The 22910-nt window shown below is 46.6% G+C and overlaps 1 protein-coding gene across 1 annotated transcript; it reads right to left on the reverse strand.

Annotated features, from left to right (window-relative positions):
• Positions 1 to 18242: 18242 nt before the first annotated feature.
• On the reverse strand, positions 18243 to 21091 carry LOC146186985 (uncharacterized). Its single transcript, XM_084608156.1, has 5 exons — positions 21034 to 21091; positions 20140 to 20261; positions 19866 to 20027; positions 19587 to 19790; positions 18243 to 18275 (listed from the first exon to the last, which is right to left on the reverse strand). Exons 1-5 carry the CDS (start codon positions 21089 to 21091, stop codon positions 18243 to 18245), a joined length of 579 nt encoding a protein of 192 aa, XP_084464282.1.
• Positions 21092 to 22910: the final 1819 nt, after the last annotated feature.

The raw sequence follows: 22910 nt of genomic DNA on the forward strand, positions 1-22910 counted from the left end.
TCAAGGGAGCGGCGCTCGTCTCGTATGGCGGCCACATCGTGACTCTTGAGGCGTCGGACTGCAACAGTGCCCGGTGAACAATTTGGTGTTTGTTTATGTACTCTCTCGTGTTTCATTTGTTGTAAAGCCTCTACATTATTGGATACCTGTGTAATTGCATGCTTAGCGTTTGTATTCTGTGAACCTCTCGTCTGTGTATTTCAAGTGATCTTGTGTATTCCTTTGTATCGTCTCTTCCTGTGCATAAATTGTGTTTTGTTTGTTACTTCTGACTCCGATCCTTACTCTGGGTTGAACCGGCGACCGCTGGGCACCAAACGACCACCCCCTTCTGTCACTACAAGGTAGTTGAATTCCGGCTGAGCTTGCCACGCAAGTCGAGGGCATCTCCTTCGCGACCGGAGCAGCTACCCCCACTCACTCTAAGGTTGTCTGGGAGTGTGCGCACCGTTAAGGGCGCATCGTTAATAATACCCCCCTAATTATTAACGGGTGACAATTATTCTGGCGTCCGCGACAGGACGTTTGGTGCACTCAAGCTCAGAGGACGGAGAACGAGTTGGAAGAGTTTACGAAGAGGTCGTAAACAGTGTAACCGCAGAGCGATAACGAGAGGTACCGTGCTGAAGCGGTTGTGTAAGGTCCATTGAGAGTGCTATGTGTTAGCATTAGGCAGTTCAGATTGAAGATGAATCTCAAGGAGATTATTGCGTTGGGCCTAGAGAAAGGTCTTAAAGGAGCTGAACTGCGAGAATGGGTGGACCGAAAAGAAAGAGAGGTTCGAGAAGAGGCTGAGAAAGAAAGAGAGAGGCAAAGAGAAGAACGAGAGAAAGAATGGCAGAGGAAACAAGCAGAGGCAAAGAGACAAGAAGAAGAAAGAGAAAAAGAATGGCTCAGGAAGAGAGCCGAAAGAGAAAAAGAATGGCTGAGGAAGCAGGCAGAAAAAGAAAAAGAATTCTTAAAAGAGAGAGATATCCTTCTCAAAAAGCTGGCTGAAGTTCGGCGTTTGAAAGGTATTACCGAGCCTCCGGAGGTTACCTTTCCTTATATTAGAAAGTACAGTGAACCAAGCGATACATTGACAGCCACAGGTACTGTAGAAACTGGCTCCAGCAGCCAGAATGAGGTTGTGGACCAGCGTGTTCCTGCAACAGAAACTTCAGATGACCGAACTGAAGTTAAGAATTCTCAGAAAAAAGAGCTTGTGCCCTCCGAGACGACAGGTTGCAGAGAAGCTGCAACGGCAGATGTCGAGCCAGAAACCTCGGTGTTTTCAAAGCCTGAAGATGAAGGGCAGGATTGTAGCTCCTCATTAAATGACACCATGGCTGAGTGCATGAGTGACCGGGATGAGGAGATTTCAAATTGCAGTGAGCACGAAAGCTGGGATAAAGGTCACAGTACAGATCCTAATCTTGAGGATTCAGGAAGGGAAGAAAGCTAAGACTGTACTGCAATGAAAGGATTCAAGAAACATTTTAAGGAAACTTTTAAGGAACGGGATGTAACTGAAAGTGAGGATAATGAGCCTCCAGTTGCAACTGAGCTCTGCTTCAAGAAGGTACGACTGAAGGTCGTAAAGAGAAGAAAGAAAATGAAAAGGATTGAGAGAGAACCGAGTTCTCAAAAGGACGCTCCTTTCAGACAACAATGTTCTGATTATGCGGGTAAAACCGGATCAAACGTTCCTCGGCCAAAGGTGCGAATAAAAGGGGAAACAAAAAGAAACGAATCCAAACCTGCCAAGTCAGACAAAGTCGACAGGGAAATGTCCTATAGAAAAAGAAGGAAGAAGCGGCTGAACGACTGGATGCGCAAGCGCATGGAGAGCCGCCCCGACCGAGAAAGAATGAGACGGCCTGCTCGAAGCGCCGCTAGGCTAGGTAAAGTTAGTTCTGGCCAAGCTTCCGATCGGAAAGCAGAACTCAAGAGTAGAGGGAGGAGCGAGACAAAATCGCGGATGAGAATTATCATTAGAACCAGAAAAAGAGTCAGGACACGCGAAAGAAATAAAAACCAGTGCTTTGTGAGAATGAAAACTTGCGTATCTGAAAGTTGGAGAGGAACCGATACGTTCCAAGAAGGTGCATCCCGAGTGTGGAAATATAGGCGAAAGCATGCCTTGAGTTTGTGCGCTTGCATTTGAATAGCTGTGCGTTTCTGTGTTGTTGATTCCTATGTATATCCGAGAACAGTGTGTTGCTACGTTTGTGAATTTCATGGCCTTGATGTGTGAATTTTGTAATGTGTTATTGCAGTTTGTGAAATTTGTGCAAGGTGTGTGATGTAGACACTTGCCCTATATACTTGTGAGCACATGCATGTGCGCGCGATGTTCGTGGTTGTTGTGAATATTGTGGGACAATATTCTTTAAGGGAGGGGCAGTGTCACGAAATCGGCGCACATATTCAAGTCGGCACGGCGCGAGGCCCGCGCGGCGTCGCGTGGAAAGCATGTAGAGAAAAGCCCCCTTCCCCGCGCGGGAGAGCGCGTAGCTTTGTACGCGTTGCCGTCACCCTCTTTCCCATTGCCCGGGGAGGACGGTGGTTCATCGGACTGGAATCAGCCAGAAATTTCCAGCATGTTCTATGGGACCTGGCCAATGGCGACGCGCGGCTCGACGGGAGTAAGAGAGAGCGCTATAACCAGCGAGGCTAAGTGTGTGTGCGCGCTAGCTTTGACGCGTGCTAACAAACAGACGCGGCGCGCCCTATTTAAAGAGACCGCGCCGTTTGATGAGTCAGTCAGTCAGTCAGTCAGTCAGTTCGTCAAGTGTTTTGCGACGTGCTCGCCTGTGTTTCGACTGGACTCCCGGGGATCACCCGCTGCTGGCAAGCCCACGGACTTTCAAGGGAGCGGCGCTCGTCTCGTATGGCGGCCACATCGTGACTCTTGAGGCGTCGGACTGGCGTCGGACTGCAACAGTGCCCGGTGAACAATTTGGTGTTTGTTTATGTACTCTCTCGTGTTTCATTTGTTGTAAAGCCTCTACATTATTGGATACCTGTGTAATTGCATGCTTAGCGTTTGTATTCTGTGAACCTCTCGTCTCTGTATTTCAAGTGATCTTGTGTATTCCTTTGTATCGTCTCTTGCTGTGCATAAATTGTGTTTTGTTTGTTACTTCTGACTCCGATCGTTACTCTGGGTTGAACCGGCGACCGCTGGGCACCAAACGACCACCCCCTTCTGTCACTACAAGGTAGTTGAATTCCGGCTGAGCTTGCCACGCAAGTCGAGGGCATCTCCTTCGCGACCGGAGCAGCTACCCCCACTCACTCTAAGGGTGTCTGGGAGTGTGCGCACCGTTAAGGGCGCATCGTTAATAATACCCCCCTAATTATTAACGGGTGACAGCAGGTCACCAGATCCTAGTTTTTTCGCTTTGTAGTTTGCCCCAATGATGGCCTTCAGAGAGTTAGCAATCAGAAAGACTGACAGTTCATTTACTGGTTGAGATTCGGTTATAGAGCGCAAGACAAGAAATTTTGGAAAGTTCTCAGTTGGTGTCGTGATTTTTTGCGTCAATTCGGTGCGACTCCTTTTCGGGGGTCGATCAGGTTTTTTTAAAGGTAGTTTTTCCACGCAGTATGGATTGTTTAAGGAGTACTAATATATGTCGCCTCTGGTTCACCCTTATACGCAGAGGAAGGTCCCGGAGCCCCTCGCCTGGTGGACAGGCGAGGAGCCCATCGGCCGAGACTTGACCATGGCCTCGACCGCCACCGTTCAAGGTTTCTTCCCTCCACCTCTCAACCTATCGCCACGGTACGGATTACAGCTTCGGTATGGGGGCTCAGGGTCCGTGGTGGCACCAAGCACCAACACCTAGTTTACACAAGGTGCCCTTGCGGGGTTCTGCTCAATTTTGCTTCCTTTTGCCGATCCGTTACGTTGCCTTCGGATTGCAGCACGTGGTTCTTGCTTTCGCTGCACTCTTTTGTTGTCTTTTGAAGGAGTGGTGGCACACTTTAGTAAAAGTAATTTCTAGAGGAATTAATCACTTTTGCTGCGAAATTACTACGGAAAAGTAATTCATTAGATTACTAAATTACCAAACCGAGAAAGTGATTCATTAAATTACAAATTACCGAAAAATGTAATTAAATTACAGTAATTTCATTACTGCCAAGTCTGGCCTTGACGGTGGCGGCGCCTGGCAGATGCAGGGTGCTTATAAAAGGAAACTCTTAACCTTGTATTTAGCCTCAGTTGTTTCTGCGTAGCTAACGTCAATAAACCCAACACCTTTTTTTCCTCTAAGCTGCCAATCCACCTGCCTGCATGTCTTGTTTAAGGCGGCAGGGGTATTACTGAAAGAAACTTACTAATATTTAACGCGGCAGGGGTATTTCTGAAAAAAATCTTGCTAATATTTAACAAGAGCACCAGTACGAACATCTGCTGTGTCGGGTTATGTTTTTGATAATACGCTGTCTAAATGCCGAAAGAGCATTGTGGTAGCCTCGTGTCGATGGGTTACAAACAACGAGCCAAATGCAGAGCACGCTTCTTTTCGCTGCGATCGCAGTTGCACGCTGCCAGCCAGACGTGTGTTCTCTATAGTTTCCTCACCTATCTGCACTTGTCTTCGTTTAACATTTCAACACGGCACAGCAGCGAAAGAACGTGACAAGGCGGGAAACACGAAGCTACCTTTAGGAGCAGAAGGCACCCCCCTCCCTTGATGACAGACAGCGATTAGCGACACGGTGTAACTGCTGAAGCATCCGCCGGTTCACTCGCGTGGAGCAAGTGAGCTAGAGGAGCAAACCATACAGAAAAGGATTGGGTAAAGAGCGGACACTCGGCGAAATCTGGCCCCAGGAAATGACGCATGAATAACTCCAGTAACAGCTTCACGCATGACGAAATGGATGGCGCCACCAGCAGTTGTCGCGCCGTGCGCAGGTGCTGCCGGCGCAGACTGAAGGAGACTGCGGAATGGTAGGGCCGTCTACGCGGGCTGCGTGTTCGTGAGATCCGACTGCGGTTTCTTTCGGCTTCGAAGCGGGACTACTGTAGTTTGTCAGGACGGAAAGGTGAGGAACGTTATTTTGGTTTAAAACGCATTTCGAGCAGTCTATGCTGACAACGCCGACCGGTTTCTTGAATTGCACAGCTCGTGAACAGGCGCCGGTGCGCACGCAATGGGTCGGCCAGTTCGTGACACCCCGACAGCTTCCAGCAAAAGCATGGTGAGTAATTTTTTTCTGTTTCCTAACTACGCTGCATTTCAACCAGTTTAGCTGAGCACTCTGGCTGGCGCGGTTGTGAAGAGAAGGCCTATATGTGCTCCGTAATGGCGCAACAAGGGCTCGCCGGTTACTGTGCAGTTAGATACGAGCGAACCCACACCCAAGCCATACGTTCCTTGCTTGGTTTGCTAGTGGTTACTTTTGCGTGGTTTCTCGTTGATGTTTACGTGTTGGGGTGTTTTTTTATGGCCTTCACCAGTGCGCAATCTCTTTTAGGTGATGTGTTGGCTGGGTGAAATCTGAACATCGAGAGCAGGCTAATGTGTTAAAGACGAGCGTTTTCGCGAGGTATGTGCGGGACCGTTATTGTTAACACGTCAGGAAAAAAAAGATACCGCACAAAATCTGGCGAACCAGAAAATTGTGCGTCGAGGATTGTCATCTGCACCGAAAAACCTGTGAGAAATGGGCTTTAAAAAAAGGCAATAGAAAAGTAAACGACGAGGTTCTTCTAAACAGTGTTATACTAAAGAAGTGGCGCGCCGATAATTCCGCCCTCTCCGTTTCTGAAAACATGCATTCCACCTACCCATTTATTGTCAGTGCTGCTAACGCGCACTGTGGTATCCCCTGTGTTGTTGCCGCCAGGTATCAAATATTTTTATGGAATGAAATGCGTAGTCGGCTGTCAATGCAGCTTTTAAAACCAGACTAACATCGGGAAATGGAGCAATGCTTGGAAATTACAGGTAGGAATCTTCGCTGTGTAGCTTTGTGTATTTTACGTGGATATGCACGCGACGTTGGATAAATTATTGACCAATATTCGTAACTTTATTCCTTTACAGATCTCTCGCGTTTAATCTGTTTACACAGTGTACTGAGTGTACACATAATGTACACTCTGGCTGATGTATCCTACTTTTTGTCTCTCTTCTTGGTTGCTTTCGTGCAGCAAACTGTGACAGAATTGTACCTGTTTTGTTATTGTATGAAGCAAAATAAATGTTCATCTCACAGAGCTCTTGGCATCCTTCCTGCAATACTGCTGTTTGGCAAAGGCATTGACGCAGCTGTGTTGATGGCCAGTCAGCAGTAATTTAATTTTATATTTCATTGCTGAAAATAAGTGGAAAAGTAATACCACACCGTACAGAATAGAAATAATGCGCCAACGCGGCGCGGCAGTATGACAAGCGCTTCCTAGCATTCAAACTGCGTGCCATGGGTCACCACGTTTCATCACTCAAACTGCGCGCCTTCAACCGAGAGCGGATGTGCGTCAAGCATCAGCCGCTTGGTACGCTACTGTCAATTGGGCCGCTTGTATTCTGGAAACTGTACCGCTGGGCCCTATCGACCATTTTATTTAGGAGGCCGCCATTTTTAAAATGTGGCGCCGTCCACGTTCTGTTTTTGTCCTCCTCGCCATGCTTGTATGAGCGCACAGGACGGCGGTGCCGCATATAGACGTTTCTGTTCTGGCTTTGTGTGTGTTTGCGTTAGAAAAGCTCCTGGATTACGGCAAAGCATTTTCTAGCAGTACTGAAGCCGTTTCGTGGTGCGATGGCCGGAACTTCGGCAGATGACGGGGCCGGAGGCAGTGGCACTGTTACCGGCGTTCCGATGATTGACATAGGTAAGCGGATTTTGTTGAGTTTGTGAACTAATTCGCTACAATTGTCGCATTGCTATCTACGACGGCTGTCGAGGAAGCGACACAGACAGCGCCAAGCTTCTTTTATGCTCTTTAATTGCGTTCGATAGACTACGATTGCCTGCCAGGATAACAGCTATTTCATGAATGTTTACGTTAGCGGGACTTCACTTTTCTTGAGTACACTTGGTGTGCATATGCGATTTTTATTGTTTGATCAGTCCCGATACTGAACTCGTTTTGTGAAAGCTGACCGGTATACTATTCACGATTTCGAACACGTGGAACAGTGCACTTCTCGGCGAGATAAGTGTCGTGCCAAAATAAAGCGCTCGATCCTCTGTGCGCTCTGTGTTTCAGCGGGTTATCAATGAGATAATTACTCACTAACGAGCAGATCCAGTGATCAGTACGAGATTGTTTACTTAGCTAGAGCGTGTAGACACCGAGCGAAAGCTACGTCTACACTTGTTGGCGTCGCGTATGTTACCGTCGCTAGTTTGGGGATTTGGCCACTGAGCGATCAATGACCGTTCTCTCTGCCTCGTTTTTTTTTTCTCGTACGTAGCGTCCTCTTTTCACTTGATGAAAGAGGAGTGTTTCGGCCGTAAATAACTCACGCTGAACAAGTGAAGTTAGATCACAGGTTGCGCGGCTACTAGCTACGCGGCAGTAGAAATTCGCCGCGCCTCCCTTTCTTCTATTGTGTTTTGGCGAGCACTTAGAACGCTTGCAGTCCTCTCCAAGTTACGCTTTTTCACACGAGTTTTCTAGGCTTTGGTATCTTGACTGGGGCAGTTAGCGCTTTGCCAAGGCCCATTGTTTGCGGTAATAACCTTGCTGTTACATTGCTTCCTCGGCATGTAGTTAGGTGATATAGCATACAACGAAAATTTTGAAGTTTTTTTTTTTTATTTCTCTTCGCTACTTCCTTCCATTGCTCTGATTATGTGCCCTTGATATTTGTCTGCAGGTGACAAGCTGTACAGCCATCCAACTGTTGTCTCTGACTGGAGTGACGACATAAAGAAGTGGCCACGCGTGCAGATGCCACACAATATTTTTTACCTCCTTGAGAAGAAAGCGTGTGACCTCAAGGAGGTGAAATCATTCAGGAGCATGCAGTCGTACTCGAATTTGCAGAGTGGTTGGGTTGGGACGGTGCTCATGCATACAGTAGATGAGCAATAGACATTGCTGAAATGCCAAGTGCAGGCCTCACAGTCAAAGTTCTTCACGAAGCATGGGTGTGTTGCACAAGAAGTGGTGACGTTATAAACCTTCCGTTCATAGCCCAGCTAAGCATAGGTATGGAGTTCATGGCAGTGCATTGTCCCCCAACAAAGTGTTCCGAGCACGCATGAGAGGCGGTCGATGGCACAAAATCTTTTCTGTTGACGCTAGCCAGCCAACGCCGTCGCTCGTCTTCATCGGACGGAAAACGATGCAGTTGAAACAGATCGCACCCGCACTGATGCCGCAGCTGTTCCGGGCTGTGTACATGGCTCTGTGCCTAGTTTTTTTTCACTTACGATAGTTGTTGGAGCAGCCAACAAAAGCGCAGTGGTATCCTGATGACCTCGGCTCACGCATCATGGTCACAGTTTGCGTGAAAACAAAGCAAAAGCTGTTTTATCGCGCAAAAAACAGCACGAAAGGCAAGTTCTCAATGCAAATGCTATGGCCACCTTGCCGCCCGCGCATACCAGCGAGAAAGGGGAGAGGAGGAGCGGCTCAGCGTGCGCCGCTTCGAGGCTATTTTCCTTCTCGCGGCGAAAACGGTCTATAGAAGTGTCCGCTCTTTACCCTATCCCTTTCTTTGTGAGCAAACGACGAAGGGAGCCGACGCAGAAAGAGGCAGCGACGCATCTGTGCTACAGTGGCCCTACTGCTTTGGCGAATCAGTGCCTAGTTTTCTCCACCGTCTCGCAGCGTCGCTCTTCTATAGGCCGCCAGGCGTCGTTATCACGCAACCAAAACGTTTGTGCGGGCCCGTAAGGCAAGGAACGATTCTGTTGGCGCAGGCTGGTGCTGACGTGAGGTTGCTCGCTTTCTGGCTTCTTGTTCGCGCTTTGCATTGTCGTTTTTAATCTGAATGTTACCGTTCGCGACAAGGTGGATCACATGTGCTTTGAAATAGTAGCAGTAATCTTTCTTCAGAGTAGCCTCGTTCTGCTTGACGGATGCCCTTGTCGAAGTTTACACTGCGTGTCTGAGATCGCAACAGCAGGTATATTAAGGTGAGTTATTCAGTTCAAGCTGTCAAGCTTGTTGCGCAATGGAATGTGATTGAAGTCGTCACTAAGCACAGCAGCCAGTTAGATGTTGCGGAGTGGATTTGTGAAATTAGTCGAGACAGACTCGCTGCAATGCCGTTGCTTGCCGTGGCAAATTCTCGTTACTTTTAGTGCACCCCGTACTTGTTGACGCACTGCGGTGTATTGTCCTAGTGCGCGCTTTTCTCTCGACATTCGGTGATATTGCCGTGTCAGTTTTCAAATCGATAGTAGTGAATAACGCACGGAGCGAATTCTTACAGCAACACGCTATTGAGTACTTTTCTCTCACCATTATGAGATATTGTTTTGTCACAGTTTAAAAAGAAATAGTAGTGAATAACGCACGCAGCGAATGAATACAGCAACGCGCTATTGAGTACTGCGCGTCTTTTTACTTCTTTTTCTAAAGCGGACAAGTCGTTCTTTTTATCATGTAAGTTGTACAATGTGGAACATACGACCCCATATATTTATTAGTGCCGCAACCGTTAGTTACAATGCCTAATTACTTTAGATCGATGGGTGAGAGTTTGGGGCGCTTCATTAAAGCCGTGGTGTGCAGGAAATGAGCCTGCGAGGTATTTTTACGAGTACCACTCGTGCAACCTATGCTACAGTAAAGACGTCGAGGCGGAGGAAGCACCTGTCGTAAATTACGAAGTCTGCGTGGACTGCTACAATTTTTTTTACTTTGACCCCCATGCCGTGATCGCATCAGCGTCTTGCCAGTGTGTTTCTATAGTATAATGGAGCCTTTTCTGCGACTACTATAAGAACAGGCTATATGGGAACAAAACCTATTCAGAAATTAAAAAAAAAATAGGTTGTGGTTTTGCTCTAGTTAACACTAGTTTAATTGCGAAAGCAACGGCGGAAGCTTCGTTTAGCTGCTGCATTATTCCCTGTCACGCCCTATCTGTAAAGTGTTACATTATTGGAGACACTAAAGTTCATCCTTTAAGGGTATGACGCGAGAGCGTAAGCTACCAGCCCACATATAAGGTCACGCTTCAACCAAGCCGTATGGACGTGCCTGCGTGTCGTAGGGGTAACGACAATGCTATTGGTTCTGGCAGGCTGATTCTGATATCACCCTCCCATATGAAAGGAGCGCCCTGAGTTGGCAGCTCCTGCCCATGGCATAGGGGTAACGTGAATTCCGATGTCATGGCAGCTAATTCTTTTTTTTTTTTCTTTACGAGCCCGTAGCTACGCCTCTTCACGGCGTGGCTGCGGCCACCCGGAATCTCGCTTTGGCTGTCGTAGTATTTCTATCGCAGTAAAAATATTTCGGATATTCTCCTCACATTAAGATATACAAAAATATTGTTTGCATGTATTTGTTGGGCGGTTTCGCACTTTTAGGCTGCCATACAGCGGATAATTTTGCAGATTTATAAATTTATGCTGTTGGTTTGGTCATACGGGATAAGATAGGCACATGAACTGTTCCACATGTCTTTGAACACTGCAGTTACAATCGACGGCGTGTAAGTAGATGCACGAATGTCGTCGTTTCGTATCCCTACTATAAACTGTAGCCTCTGAGGGGACAGAAGGTGGGTAATAAACGGGAAGCAAATGACGCGTGACCATCATGAACGCTGGAGAAAGAAAGGCTTCGCCACTTGCTTGATAAGACATTTCGGTATTTTTTGTTGTGGCCCTCCCTCATAAAATGCTGTTGAACATTGCGAGAGAAGGGGACGATACACTAGCACAACGTCAACAGGCCAGTCATGGCGCAACACACATTGTGGAGGCTCTCGTGCAGCGCCCAGTGCTGCAGTGAACCTAGATAATCGCTGGCGGACCTCAAACATTCTAACCACCATTGACTATTACAGTGTAATAATTTATGTATATTTTAATTTATTCTGCCCCCTCCGTGTTTTCTGTAGCTCACCTCTTTGATTCTCCGTTAGTCTTCGATATCCCTATTGCTGCCGAACCAGTTCAGATGATTCAAAATTTTGGTAGCAGATGCCATGGCGGCAGAATCTTTTGACTTCCTTTTGTTACTTTTAATAAATAACCTCTTCTTACTACGACTTCCTTCCCGCGTCATTTATTGAGCAAGTAAGAGTTTGCTTTAAAAAAAAAAACAGAAAAAAGGAGAGTTGAAGATCGCTTCAAGATAGGCCGAAGTTGGAGGCAGACGATAGGATATATATCTTGCGTTCCGTAGAAACGAAAGCAACGGAATAATTGACTGCGAAGTGTGCCTGGATCCTGCTCACCTAGGTGAAGGACAGAGAACTTAAGTTCATTACCTTATTTTCAAAGATGCGTGAAAGTCTGAAAATATGAGATATGACCTTATCAGGCTTTTACTTTAGTCACCCAGGGGGGAAATGGGTTTTTGAGTAAAAATTGGAAATTTTCACGACCGGGGACATAGGATGCATCCTGGCCACTGCAACCATGCTTTGTGGAAGTTTTCGAAAAAGGCCCCCTTCGGCACTTCGATGTCGGTGGACTGTTGAAAATTCCAGGTGTGTGCGGAGGCCACTACTGAGGCGTCCCTTGCTTCCCATATATTACTTGCGCGCTTTCAGGACAGCAGTGTTTGCCTCTGCCTGCCTTCGATTACCTCCTGCGCACTCGGAGTAAAACGCCGTTTTAAACATAAAGGGCCGCTTAATCTTTGCCTTAAAGGGAAATAAACAGAAAAATGAAGTGGGCTTGCATCGATAGAATGTCAGTTCCTGATTACGAAAAATCGACTCTTACTGAAAAGAGAGCTGTTATAAGGTAGTAAAGAGGAAGAACAGAAATACAGGTATCGCCGCCACAGCCGAAATGGCCGAGACTTGCAACTACAAATCATGTGACGCGCTAGGGATCCCCGAGGTTGACAGATGCGAATTACGTTGCGCGTTGTAAGGCAAATACAAAAGTATACTTGGAGGTGCCACAGGCGCCCACTTCCGTTTCAGTTATGGTCCGGCTCAGGCACTTCGTGCGTGCTCGGATAGCTTTGTTTTGGACTTTCGGTGCCTGAAATACGAGCTCGGAGCAGCAGATGCGCCTGGCTCGTTCACATTTGAGTATTTGGAGGCGCCAGCGAGCGAAATCCGCTGCCGCCGACACGCTCCTTCGTTCACACTTGTGAGCCAACATACCGCGACTCTAGGTTGCAAGCTTTCCCTGACCTGACCGCTCGACTGCAGCTACGTACGCCACGAAATGCATACATATGCTAAGTGCCGAAGGAAAAACGCATTATCATTCAATTGTTCAATAAATCATGGCACATCTGACCCACATACTGTGGCAACAAGAGCTTCAAAGTGCTACTTGCAGGCATCGTAAACAAAATGGGCATACGTGCCGCTCATACCAGGGAGAGCGTCCATTTTATTCCATGCGTCATTGATTGCATCCTTGCCTATTGCTCTGGTCGCAAGGCGAAAAAACGGCATTGGATGAAAAGGTAAAACTAATAAAATCAATTTCTAGAAGAAAAAAAAGAGACGCCACCAAAAGGATTCGAACACATAGTGCTTGCTCTGCAACGTTCCGCGCTAACCATTCGGCCACGCCGAGACTTTTTCTTTATTGCACGGAAATATTCCGCAAAAAAAGAAAAAACTGCACTCCCTTAAGCTTGTCCTTGTCTGAAGTTACCGGGGTGCTTAATCCCGATGTGTTTAACCAAATGAAAAAACAGCGCTATAATTTTGACGGAACACACAGAAAGACGCCGCTGACTCTAAGTTTATTGAAATATGCATGTGTACATATTTTTTTATTTGCCGCATAAAAGACGACGCCAAGTATGATCACTGGTCTCACAAGCGCGAGCCTGGAAGACAAGAAAGTTTGAGGGGCACTGGTGGAGGTGCTGGGTGGAGGCCTAGCCCCGTAGTACAACTGTCTGTCGAGCGACTCTTCAAACGCCGAAGTTCATCAGGTCTCCCAAGCCATGGCACATCCCAGCCCAACGCCGGTGACTCTTCAGAACACCAAGGTGCCAGAGTGCTTTCGCGGAGAAGCGTTTGAAGATGTGGAGGACTGGCTTGACAAGTTTGAGCGAGTGTCCAAGATTAATCAGTGGAGCGCAGGTCACAAGCTTTGCAATGTTTATTTTGCCCTTCAGGATAATGCTAGAACGTGGTTTGAAAACCACAAGGCTATATTATCCACATGGAATAACTTCCGCCGCCAGCTCGTAGACACCTTTGCGAGAACTGATCGACGAGACAATGCGCCGCGCCTGCTTGAAGTGCGCGTCCAGAAGCCGAATGAGAGCGTGGCTATGTTTGCAGAATGCGTGGCTCGCCTTTTTCGCCGTGCCGGCCCTGATATGAGTGAGCCAAGGAAGCTACGGCATCTCATGCATGGTGTCAAAGAACAGGTGTTTGCCGGCTTGGTGCGCAACCCACCTAAAACCGTGAGTTCGTTAAGACGCTACGGCTATGAGCGAACCCTCCAAGATCGGTGCCGCCAGTACAATCGACCTGTCAGCTGTGCCCCGACGGTTGCGGCGCCGCTGACTGCAACAGGAAGAATCAATGTGCAAGACGCCCGTAACCATCGTCCATGTGAGTCAAAGTTTGTCTTTGTCTGAACGGGACCGTCTTTTCGATCTCCTAGATCAATTTCGAGACTGCTTTGCTTCCGAATCGCGGATCGGCCAAACGCTCTTGACAAAACATCGAATCATCAAGGATGACTCGATTCGCCCGATTCGACAAAATCCTTACCGTGTAGCTCCGAAAGAACCTGAAGTCGTTCAGCGCCAGGAGGTCCAAAATGCTTTAGAGACGACGTTATCCAGCCGTCACAGAGCCCCTGGGCTTACCCGTGGTACTTGTTAAAAAGGACGGCAGCATACTATTTTGCATAGACTACCGCAAGCTCAATCAAGTAACTAAAAAAGACGTGTACCCTCTTCCTCGCATCGACGATTCCTTTGATCGCTTACGAAATACACGTTACTTCTCATCAATGTACTTGAGAAGCGAATATTGGCAGATAGAAGTAGACGAGAGAGGTCGGGAGAAGACAGCATTCGTCACTCCCGACGGATTGTACGAGTTTATGGTGCTTCCGTTCGGTTTATACTCGGCACCAGCAACATTTCAGAGGCTGATGAACACTGTGCTCTCGGGACTTAAGTGGCAAAAATGCCTCGTGTATCTTGACGACGTGATTTTGTTTTCGGCCACATTTAAAGAGCATCTACGCCGTTTGCTAGCTGTGTTTCAGGCCATATGATCTGCGGGCCTCACACTAAACCCGAGACGTGCCACTTTGGTTACGAGGAACTGCAGTTCTTAGGTCACGTCGTTAGCCAAGAAAGTGTCCGGCCTGATTCTGAAAAGCTCTCCGCAGTCACCAAGTTCCCAACACCTATGGACAAAAAGACATTGCGGTGCTTCCTGGGTCTTTGCGCCAATTGCCGCCGGTTTATTGCTGGCTTCTGACGAGTCGCCTGGCCATTAACTTCACCGACGCGTGACAATGCTGTCTTTCGCTGGGATGAAGTACAGCAACAAGCTTTTAATGAGCTTCGGAGGCGTTTACAGACACCACCTGTCCTGGCGCACTTCGATGACGACGCCCCTACACTGCTTCATATGGATGCCAGCAAAGTGGGCTTAGGTGCTGTGCTGGTGCAGCGCCAGGATGGTGTGGAAAAAGTAATAGCTTACGCCAGCCGGACCATATCTAAAGCAGAAGCGAACTACTCAGCAACCGACAAAGATTGCCTTGCAGTGGTATTGGCGATTATGAAGTTCCGCCCTTATTTGTACGCTCGCCCCTGTCAAGTCGTTAGCGACCATCACTCTGTCTGTTGGCTGAAGAATCTAAAGGACCCTTCAGGGAGACTAGCGCGTTGAAGCCTTCGATTACAGGAATTCAACATTGTAGTTATTTACAAATCTGGAAAGAAGCACACGGATGCTGACTGCTTTTATGACCGATGAAGACACTGCGTTTTTAGGTGTCCTAAATGACGCAACGCTTTCCCAACAGCATCGAGAAGACCAGGAATTGCTCCCTCTTAGTCATTTCTTGGAGAAGCGAACTACGGTTGTGCCTAAGAGTTTCGCCTGAGTAATTTCTTCATTCTTTATTCGCAACAAAGTACTATACAAGAAGAACTGCCGCCCTGGCGGAACAGTCGTCTACTCGTCGTCCCATCTGCTCTCCGCAGTGAAGTTTTGCAAGCGTGTCACGACGAACCAACCGCCGGTCACCTAGGCTACACCCGCACGTTAGCTAGAGTCCAGCACGGATACTGCTGGCCAAAACTGCTGGCGACAGTGGAACACAATGTACGTACGTGCATAGACTGCCAGCGCCGTAAATCACCCCCTGTAAAACCAGCTGGCCTTCTCCACCCTCTTCAAGTGCCAACGACACATTTTAAGAAATCGGCATGGACCTCCTGGGACCATTTCCGACGTCCACAGCTGAGAATAAATGGACAATTGTAGCCACCAGAGATGATCAAGCTGCCCAGACGAAGACCCTTTGTCGAAGCATTGGCTTGACTTGCAAACTCAGACTCAGCCTTGTTCAGTGCTCTTTCATACTGGATATCCATCTTAATTCTCTTGTTCTACCATGGATCCTTAGTTGCAGGCTACTAACACACCTCATTGACTTTATAACTGACCCCAGTCTCAATGAGCCAAACGCATAAAACAAGAACATTAGATGTGACAAGGCAAAATAGGAGCGCTAACATAGTCGATTGCTTAATGGGACAAATTTTTTTTTTACAATGTGCTATTTGAAATAAGGTGAATGTTTTACAGCTGATGTGATCATAAAATCGCAGCATTATGGATAAAAAGTAGTCTGAATCAATGACAGCACTTTGTAAGGTAAGAACTCTAATTATACAATTATGACACAAAATTATGTTATGATGCATCTACTCGTTCATTGTAGCACAGTACATAAACTGTGAAAGAACTGTATCAGCGTTTTGCTCACATGAACGTGCCAGTCTACCTTATGTGAGCATATCTGTTCACAGCATGGTAAAGGACACGTACTGATGGTAAAAAATTCAGACAAATTAATAAAGCCCAGTGCCTCGTGAACTGGGTGATTTTAACATGATCGCAAGACAGGTCCTGTTCTGAAAAAAATCCAGTGTTGTCAGCAATGTTATTGAAAAAAACACGGGCATGGCGCTAGCAGGTGGTAGCTGGCAGGTCACATGGCCGCATTGGTTAGTTGGTGGGTTGTGGGTCATCACCAGACCACGCAACATATCATGAGCTACAAACTAGGTGCTTGGCCTTCAAGGTGTGAAGGCGGTATGGAAATCGAACCTTGCAGAGCCCTCGAGTGGTGAGTAAAAGACGATACTAATGGGCCACACAGGAACATCCATAAGGCTTAGTTAAATGGAGGCTTTATAGATATCTATGTTGGATTGTCTTTCATGTCATAGGACGCCTGCATGATGATAAATATGTGCCACAACGAAAATATTTAAAAGACGAGAGATTAGGCAAACAGCTAACTGGACATATGCAAATGAGGATCAAAGAAAGCCGTGGAAAAGGCATTAAAAATATTGCATCGTACTCTTGAAGGAGACGTCTGCTTCTGGGAAAGAGAGCCATGGCTAGCCTTGAGTGCCTAGTAAATAGCAGAGACATTACACTGCCAACCAAGATCCGTATAACTCGTGCTATGGTCTTTCCAGTTGTGATGTATGGATGCGAGAGTTGGACTGTGAAGAAGGCTGACCGCAGAAGAAATGACGCGTGTGAATTGTGGTGCTGGCGGAGACTCTTGAGAGTTCCTTGCATGGCCAGAAGGTCAAATCAGTCGATATTGTCGACCATAGACCCTGACTGCTCATTGGGGGGTCAAATTCAAAAGTTAAAGGTCAGCTACTTTGGTCATCTGATGAGAAGAGAGGAGTCGCTGGAGAAAGATTTGATGTTGGGGAAGGTTGAGGGTCACCGGAGAAGGGGTAGGCAGCGAACGCGATGGTTAGATGGCATTCTCGAGGCGCTGCAGATGAAGTTATGGGATGTTAGGACGAAGAGCCGGGCACGACGAAACTGAACTCTTGAAGGCGGAGCTTACATGCTACCTACTCTTTCACCACTTCTGTTCTTGCAGTCTTTAGAGCTGTGTCTAGCGCATGGGTTTATTTTAGATATTGTGAAAAGTGCTTCAATTACTATGAAGTACAATATTTCTATGCATTCTGTGCAGTTTTTACAGAAAGACAGATAATGTAAATATTTAACCTTGATGCTTAGACAATTATTGAAATTAATTGATCAACATTTATTTTTTAAGAAAAAATTTTGCAGTATTGAAAGCTGTTAAAAGGAAACCTAAGCTCCATTTTTGAGTTTTCTTAATTGGCAGTTTGCTTCGAATCACTGAAAACGAAAAATACACTTTTGACAGCTGAACGAGTCAGCTAGCCAGCATTGTGCGTTCATAAAATGGCACCTGTATATGTATCGCTTATGCATTCCTTTTGCATATTTGATGAAGTTAAATTTAGTTATCATGGTTTTGCTTACACCTGTCGAGCGACTCTTCAAACGCCGAAGTTCATCAGGTCTCCCAAGCCATGGCACATCCCAGCCCTACGCCGGTGACTCTTCAGAACACCAAGGTGCCAGAGTGCTTTCGCGGAGAAGCGTTTGAAGATGTGGAGGACTGGCTTGACAAGTTTGAGCGAGTGTCCAAGATTAATCAGTGGAGCGCAGGTCACAAGCTTTGCAATGTTTATTTTGCCCTTCAGGATAATGCTAGAACGTGGTTTGAAAACCACAAGGCTATATTATCCACATGGAATAACTTCCGCCGCCAGCTCGTAGACACCTTTGCGAGAACTGATCGACGAGACAATGCGCCGCGCCTGCTTGAAGTGCGCGTCCAGAAGCCGAATGAGAGCGTGGCTATGTTTGCAGAATGCGTGGCTCGCCTTTTTCGCCGTGCCGGCCCTGATATGAGTGAGCCAAGGAAGCTACGGCATCTCATGCATGGTGTCAAAGAACAGGTGTTTGCCGGCTTGGTGCGCAACCCACCTAAAACCGTGAGTTCGTTAAGACGCTACGGCTATGAGCGAGCCCTCCAAGATCGGTGCCGCCAGTACAATCGACCTGTCAGCTGTGCCCCGACGGTTGCGGCGCCGCTGACTGCAACAGGAAGAATCAATGTGCAAGACGCCCGTAACCATCGTCCATGTGAGTCAAAGTTTGTCTTTGTCTGAACGGGACCGTCTTTTCGATCTCCTAGATCAATTTCGAGACTGCTTTGCTTCCGAATCGCGGATCGGCCAAACGCTCTTGACAAAACATCGAATCATCAAGGATGACTCGAATCAAGGCAATATTCCAGACATGCCAGCATAACACAGATAAAGAAACACATAGAACTCGAACCGCTACAGATAAGGCGCCAGAAGCAAAGGCTCAAACTTCTGTACTCAATATACACCGACACAACAGGCATTGATAAGGAAAAGTACCTCAAAACAGCCCACTATATTTCTAACAGGACAGACCACAGTTTTAAAATACGAGAAATGGCGTGTAAAACTAACTACAAAAAGTACTCATTTTTTCCACGTACTATTTCTGAATGGAACAGGTTGCCAGCTGATGTGAGTGCAGACCGAGATGTATTTTTACGGCTAATCAATGATTTGTGATTTTACTGTTCCTTCAAACTATTATTGTTGACCGAATGCACTGTTGTTCCTCTTGTATTTCTTTTTAATTCATTACTCCTTTGTCTACCCCCCCCCCCCGCTTTTTTTTTGTTCTTTCTCTCATGTGATTTTTTTTTGTCACTTTAACGTTGTACCCACTCCCCTGCTATAATGCTTCGGCGCTGCAGGGTGTACTGTAAATAAATAAACTACATATATCAACAGTATATAAATATGCACTGCGGCAGAGCCAATTCAACAATCTTTCAAATGTAGATTTTTGACAGTTGGTATCTTGAACCGTGCTGCGAATCAAGAAAATTTAGAACAGGGCTCACCTTTGATGTTAATCGAATAATACTTCTGAGTATTGTTTTTCAAAACGGAAAATAAAATTGGCTAAGTGATTTTAGGTAACTGGTTAATTATCAAGCTCATGTCACGCAGAGCATATCTGCCGTGGTGTAAAACCCACCAGGACAGGCCAGGCAGGCATATGTGAAACAGTTAGAAAAGATTGCCCAGTATGCTGCTATCACCAGTATGATTTTGCTACTTTTGTATAAATATACTAAGCGCGGCAAATGCCCTTATACTTTGAAAAAAAATTACACTACAATGAAAGCATGATGAATATTGTCTCATAAAGCAGATCACATGTCTAATACAAAATGCTCCATATATGAACTGAATATACCTGTGCATGACATTATTTTTTCAAAACAATGTTGCCATTGAAAATTAGAGAAACGTGACTACAACCCACACACTAAGAAAAATCTAATGAAGTACGCACCCATTCAACATCCTGAATATATGGGAATTTCTCCACAGCGATGGATACTGGTATCTCTGCCAAGCCTTTGATTCGGGCAGCGTGGGTTAGTTGCAGCCAGCATTGCATTTCTAACCGGTCGATGTTTGGTCGTGTCCAGTGCGCGGACAGGCAAGCCTCATATTGAGTGATACTGTACTCGTCTTCTGTGCTCATGACTAGGCCCTGTGCCTGTAAAATAGAAATTATTGTAATAGAAAATAAACCAATTTGGCAAGTATCACAGAGACATGCCAAAACTTTACCAACAATTCCTCGACGCATGTTATCAGTCACGTCATCTTCTGCACTCTTGCGCTGCTCTGTTCGTTCAAACTTCTTCCTGCCGAGAGTTACCCGGTCTGTTGTCAGCTTGCGTCGTTCGTTCTTAAATTGCTGTCTGAGAAGGACAGCCCATGAATCCTGGAAATTTGAATCAAAGCAAAGTGCTCTTACACTGTGTATGATATCACCTCCTGGTAAAGTGCTCTTATCACCATAACTGGTAAGCAGCCAGTTACTTCTTAAAACTTACATGTCCACTTCCACAGTTGTCACGAATTTGTGGGCAGCGCTTGATGAGCTCCATCCCAACTTTCTGATACAATTTTCTTGATTGGTAGCTGTTGAAAGAGTTTTGCACATTGGAACACAGTACTGAATATAAGAAAGGTGCTAACTGGTATTACAGCCAAACAACTAGGCTCTAAATGTGACATTATATTGGTACAGCAGTCGCCAATTTGAACAGCCTTCTTTTCGAATGACATCACAAAACCTTAGCATTCAATCCTACATTGCACTCCTGTATATTTTTTAAAGTGGTATGTTTAAGTACCATTACATTGTGAAATATATGCCCTTCATCGCTGGAAGTTAAAGAAGCAACGATGAGCAACCGTGACACAGAAGAAGACAAAGTGGTAGCAACGTTTGCTAGAAGAAGGTTGACGCTGCTGTGCTTCTGTGCTTTGTGTGCTGTGTTATCCTGGACTAACCTTCGTGCACTAACCTTGCCACGGATCATTATCTAAGGCATGAAACAATGGCACTGTCTGTACGTGCCTGCCTATTCTGAGTGGTAATCGTTTGCAGCGCAGCTAGCACCTGCCGCTGGAAGTCAATTCTGCAGGGTCCTGCCTTCGGAGAGCGAAGCTGATCGCTCGACTTCCCTCAGCAGATGGTCTAGGATTTCTGCGTCGTCAGCAGAGCGCGAACTATGCGGCGGGGCCGCCACAGTAGGCTGCTCCTCAGCTAACGTAGAGGAAAGTGCACTTCTCACAGAATGCAATCAGCAAACTGTTTCCTGCAATATCTTGGAGAATTAGTGAAGTACGTAGGGACAGTAGCAATACACAGACACAATTATAGACGAAAAAATAATAAAATACTAAAAAGGTGGAGAATAGGCAACCGAATGCACACTCACGGGCCGCGCCGCAGGCACCCGCCTGCAGCTCCTCCTCCGGCTCCTCGCTGAAGAGCATCCTGGGGAGGGACTCGTCTGGGTGCCACTGCATGAAATTATTTCGTGGGACACGACTACTTGTTTAACAATTGTAATAAGTATGTATTACAGCAGTATTATATACGTTTTATAAGTATGTATGTATGTATGTATGTACGTATGTGTATAAATATGCATTATATACGTGAGAGACAATGTGAAGAGAACCAGCACAGCTATCACTTGGCAAGCAAAGGGGACGTACACAAGCAGAGGCTGCTTTTTCAGGGAGCATTCCTTCACCTTCTAAATTAAATCATAAATGAACATAACAACGTGTAGAAGACACACAAATAACCTGGTTAAATTGCCTACGTGCTCACTGCCGAGCTCGCCTTCGTTTTCAGACCGCTTGGCAGGGGATCTGCAGCTCCCGATGGTCCGGGCTGCTGAGAATGGCCAGCTTGCTCTAGCGGGTCAGGCTGGGACACAGTGACACAGCGTATGGCGCATATTATAGATTTATTCATTACTTCCATAAAGAAATATTTTCAACTGCCTAAAACGTGACCACGGTTTACAGACGGCAATGTGCACACACCTCCTGGTGGGTCCTAAGAAGAACTCACGGGCCCCACGCCAGTAGCGATGGCCGCAACGAGCAGATCCACGACCCGGCCAGACAGCCCGGACAGCTCGCCACCTGCTATTCACCTGAGACACAAAAACGTAGCGTCAATTTGCATTATAAGGTCACATATTGAAGGACACCTCGCCTCGGGCCTTTCTGCTGCTACACATCATGCCATGCGTGGCACCACTTCTCCTCAGTTTTCGTAGCCGGGCCCTTTTTGTTGAGGCCTGCGGCAAGCTGTTTCCACAGCTCTCGTATTTTGGCCACCGTCTGCTGCTGCGTCCGTTCCGAAGAGCCCCGCGCCAAGATGGGATGCTGCTCTATGAATTGTATTACAATCTCCTCTTGGGTGCGGGACATGCGAAGTGCCTTGCCAGATATATTTTGACCGAATAACTGATTTGTCTATTATTGCCGTCCTATTTATAGCCGATTTGAAACTGCATCAGGAAACTACGGAAAAATTAAGTTTATTAGCGGGGATTTATAGCAGCTGATTTCAATTGAATTCTGTTAAAAGGTGCATGACCAGCTTTTATCCAGGAAACCATCCAGAAATTTCCGCTGAATCAAATTGAATTGAATTAAATTTACTTCGCTACGTGGAGTTACGACTGGTTGGTACACCACAAGAAGGTGCACAGGCATTCGTTGCACTGTAGGATAATGCAGTTAGGACCGAATAAGAACCATAAAGACTGCTACCAATGTATGTGTAACTGCTTTGCTCACCTTTGCCTCTTCACGGGGTCGTGTTCGTTCCATATAACTATCCAGGTACATGCGTACTGGTATATACAAACAAGATGTAAGAATGAAGAGAAGTTTATCGTAAATCCAAAACTGAGGATACATGCTGATATACACACTGTTCAACTATATATCAAACAATGATATACAAGCTGCAGGTCCGTTCTACACAACGATCGTTACACTAATGCGAAGCTAGAAAGCACACATAATGCGCGTGTTAAGACTTCAACATCCCTCCCCCACATAAAGGGAAAAGGAAGGGGTTTTCTCACACATCGCACAAGGAAAACATAATTACAACAAACACCACATGACACTTGATAACACTCGATACAGGAGTGCGGGCATAGCTAGACCATCCGGACGAACAACAAAGAAACGTGTATGCCAGCGCCGCATGAACAGAGCCTCCCCATCTGTTTCCAGACGCTCGGACAGGTACTTCCAGAGCAGGAGATGGAGATTTCGTAGC

This window comes from Amblyomma maculatum, chromosome 6 (assembly GCF_055883805.1).
Source record: "Amblyomma maculatum isolate TAMU_Amacu chromosome 6, ASM5588380v1, whole genome shotgun sequence".
Classification (NCBI taxonomy): Eukaryota; Metazoa; Arthropoda; class Arachnida; order Ixodida; family Ixodidae; genus Amblyomma; species Amblyomma maculatum.

Bases quoted from the DNA above. Each gene is read 5' to 3' on its own strand.
- LOC146186985 (XM_084608156.1), bottom strand. From the start codon at position 21,091: ATGCTCTTCAGCGAGGAGCCGGAGGAGGAGCTGCAGGCGGGTGCCTGC. The intron at 20,262-21,033 runs GTGAGTGTGCAT...TCTTATATTCAG, and splicing joins GGGTGCCTGCGGCGCGGCCC to TACTGTGTTCCAATGTGCAA. The intron at 19,791-19,865 runs GTTTTGGCATGT...TTACAGGCACAG, and splicing joins GTCGAGGAATTGTTGGTAAA to GGCCTAGTCATGAGCACAGA.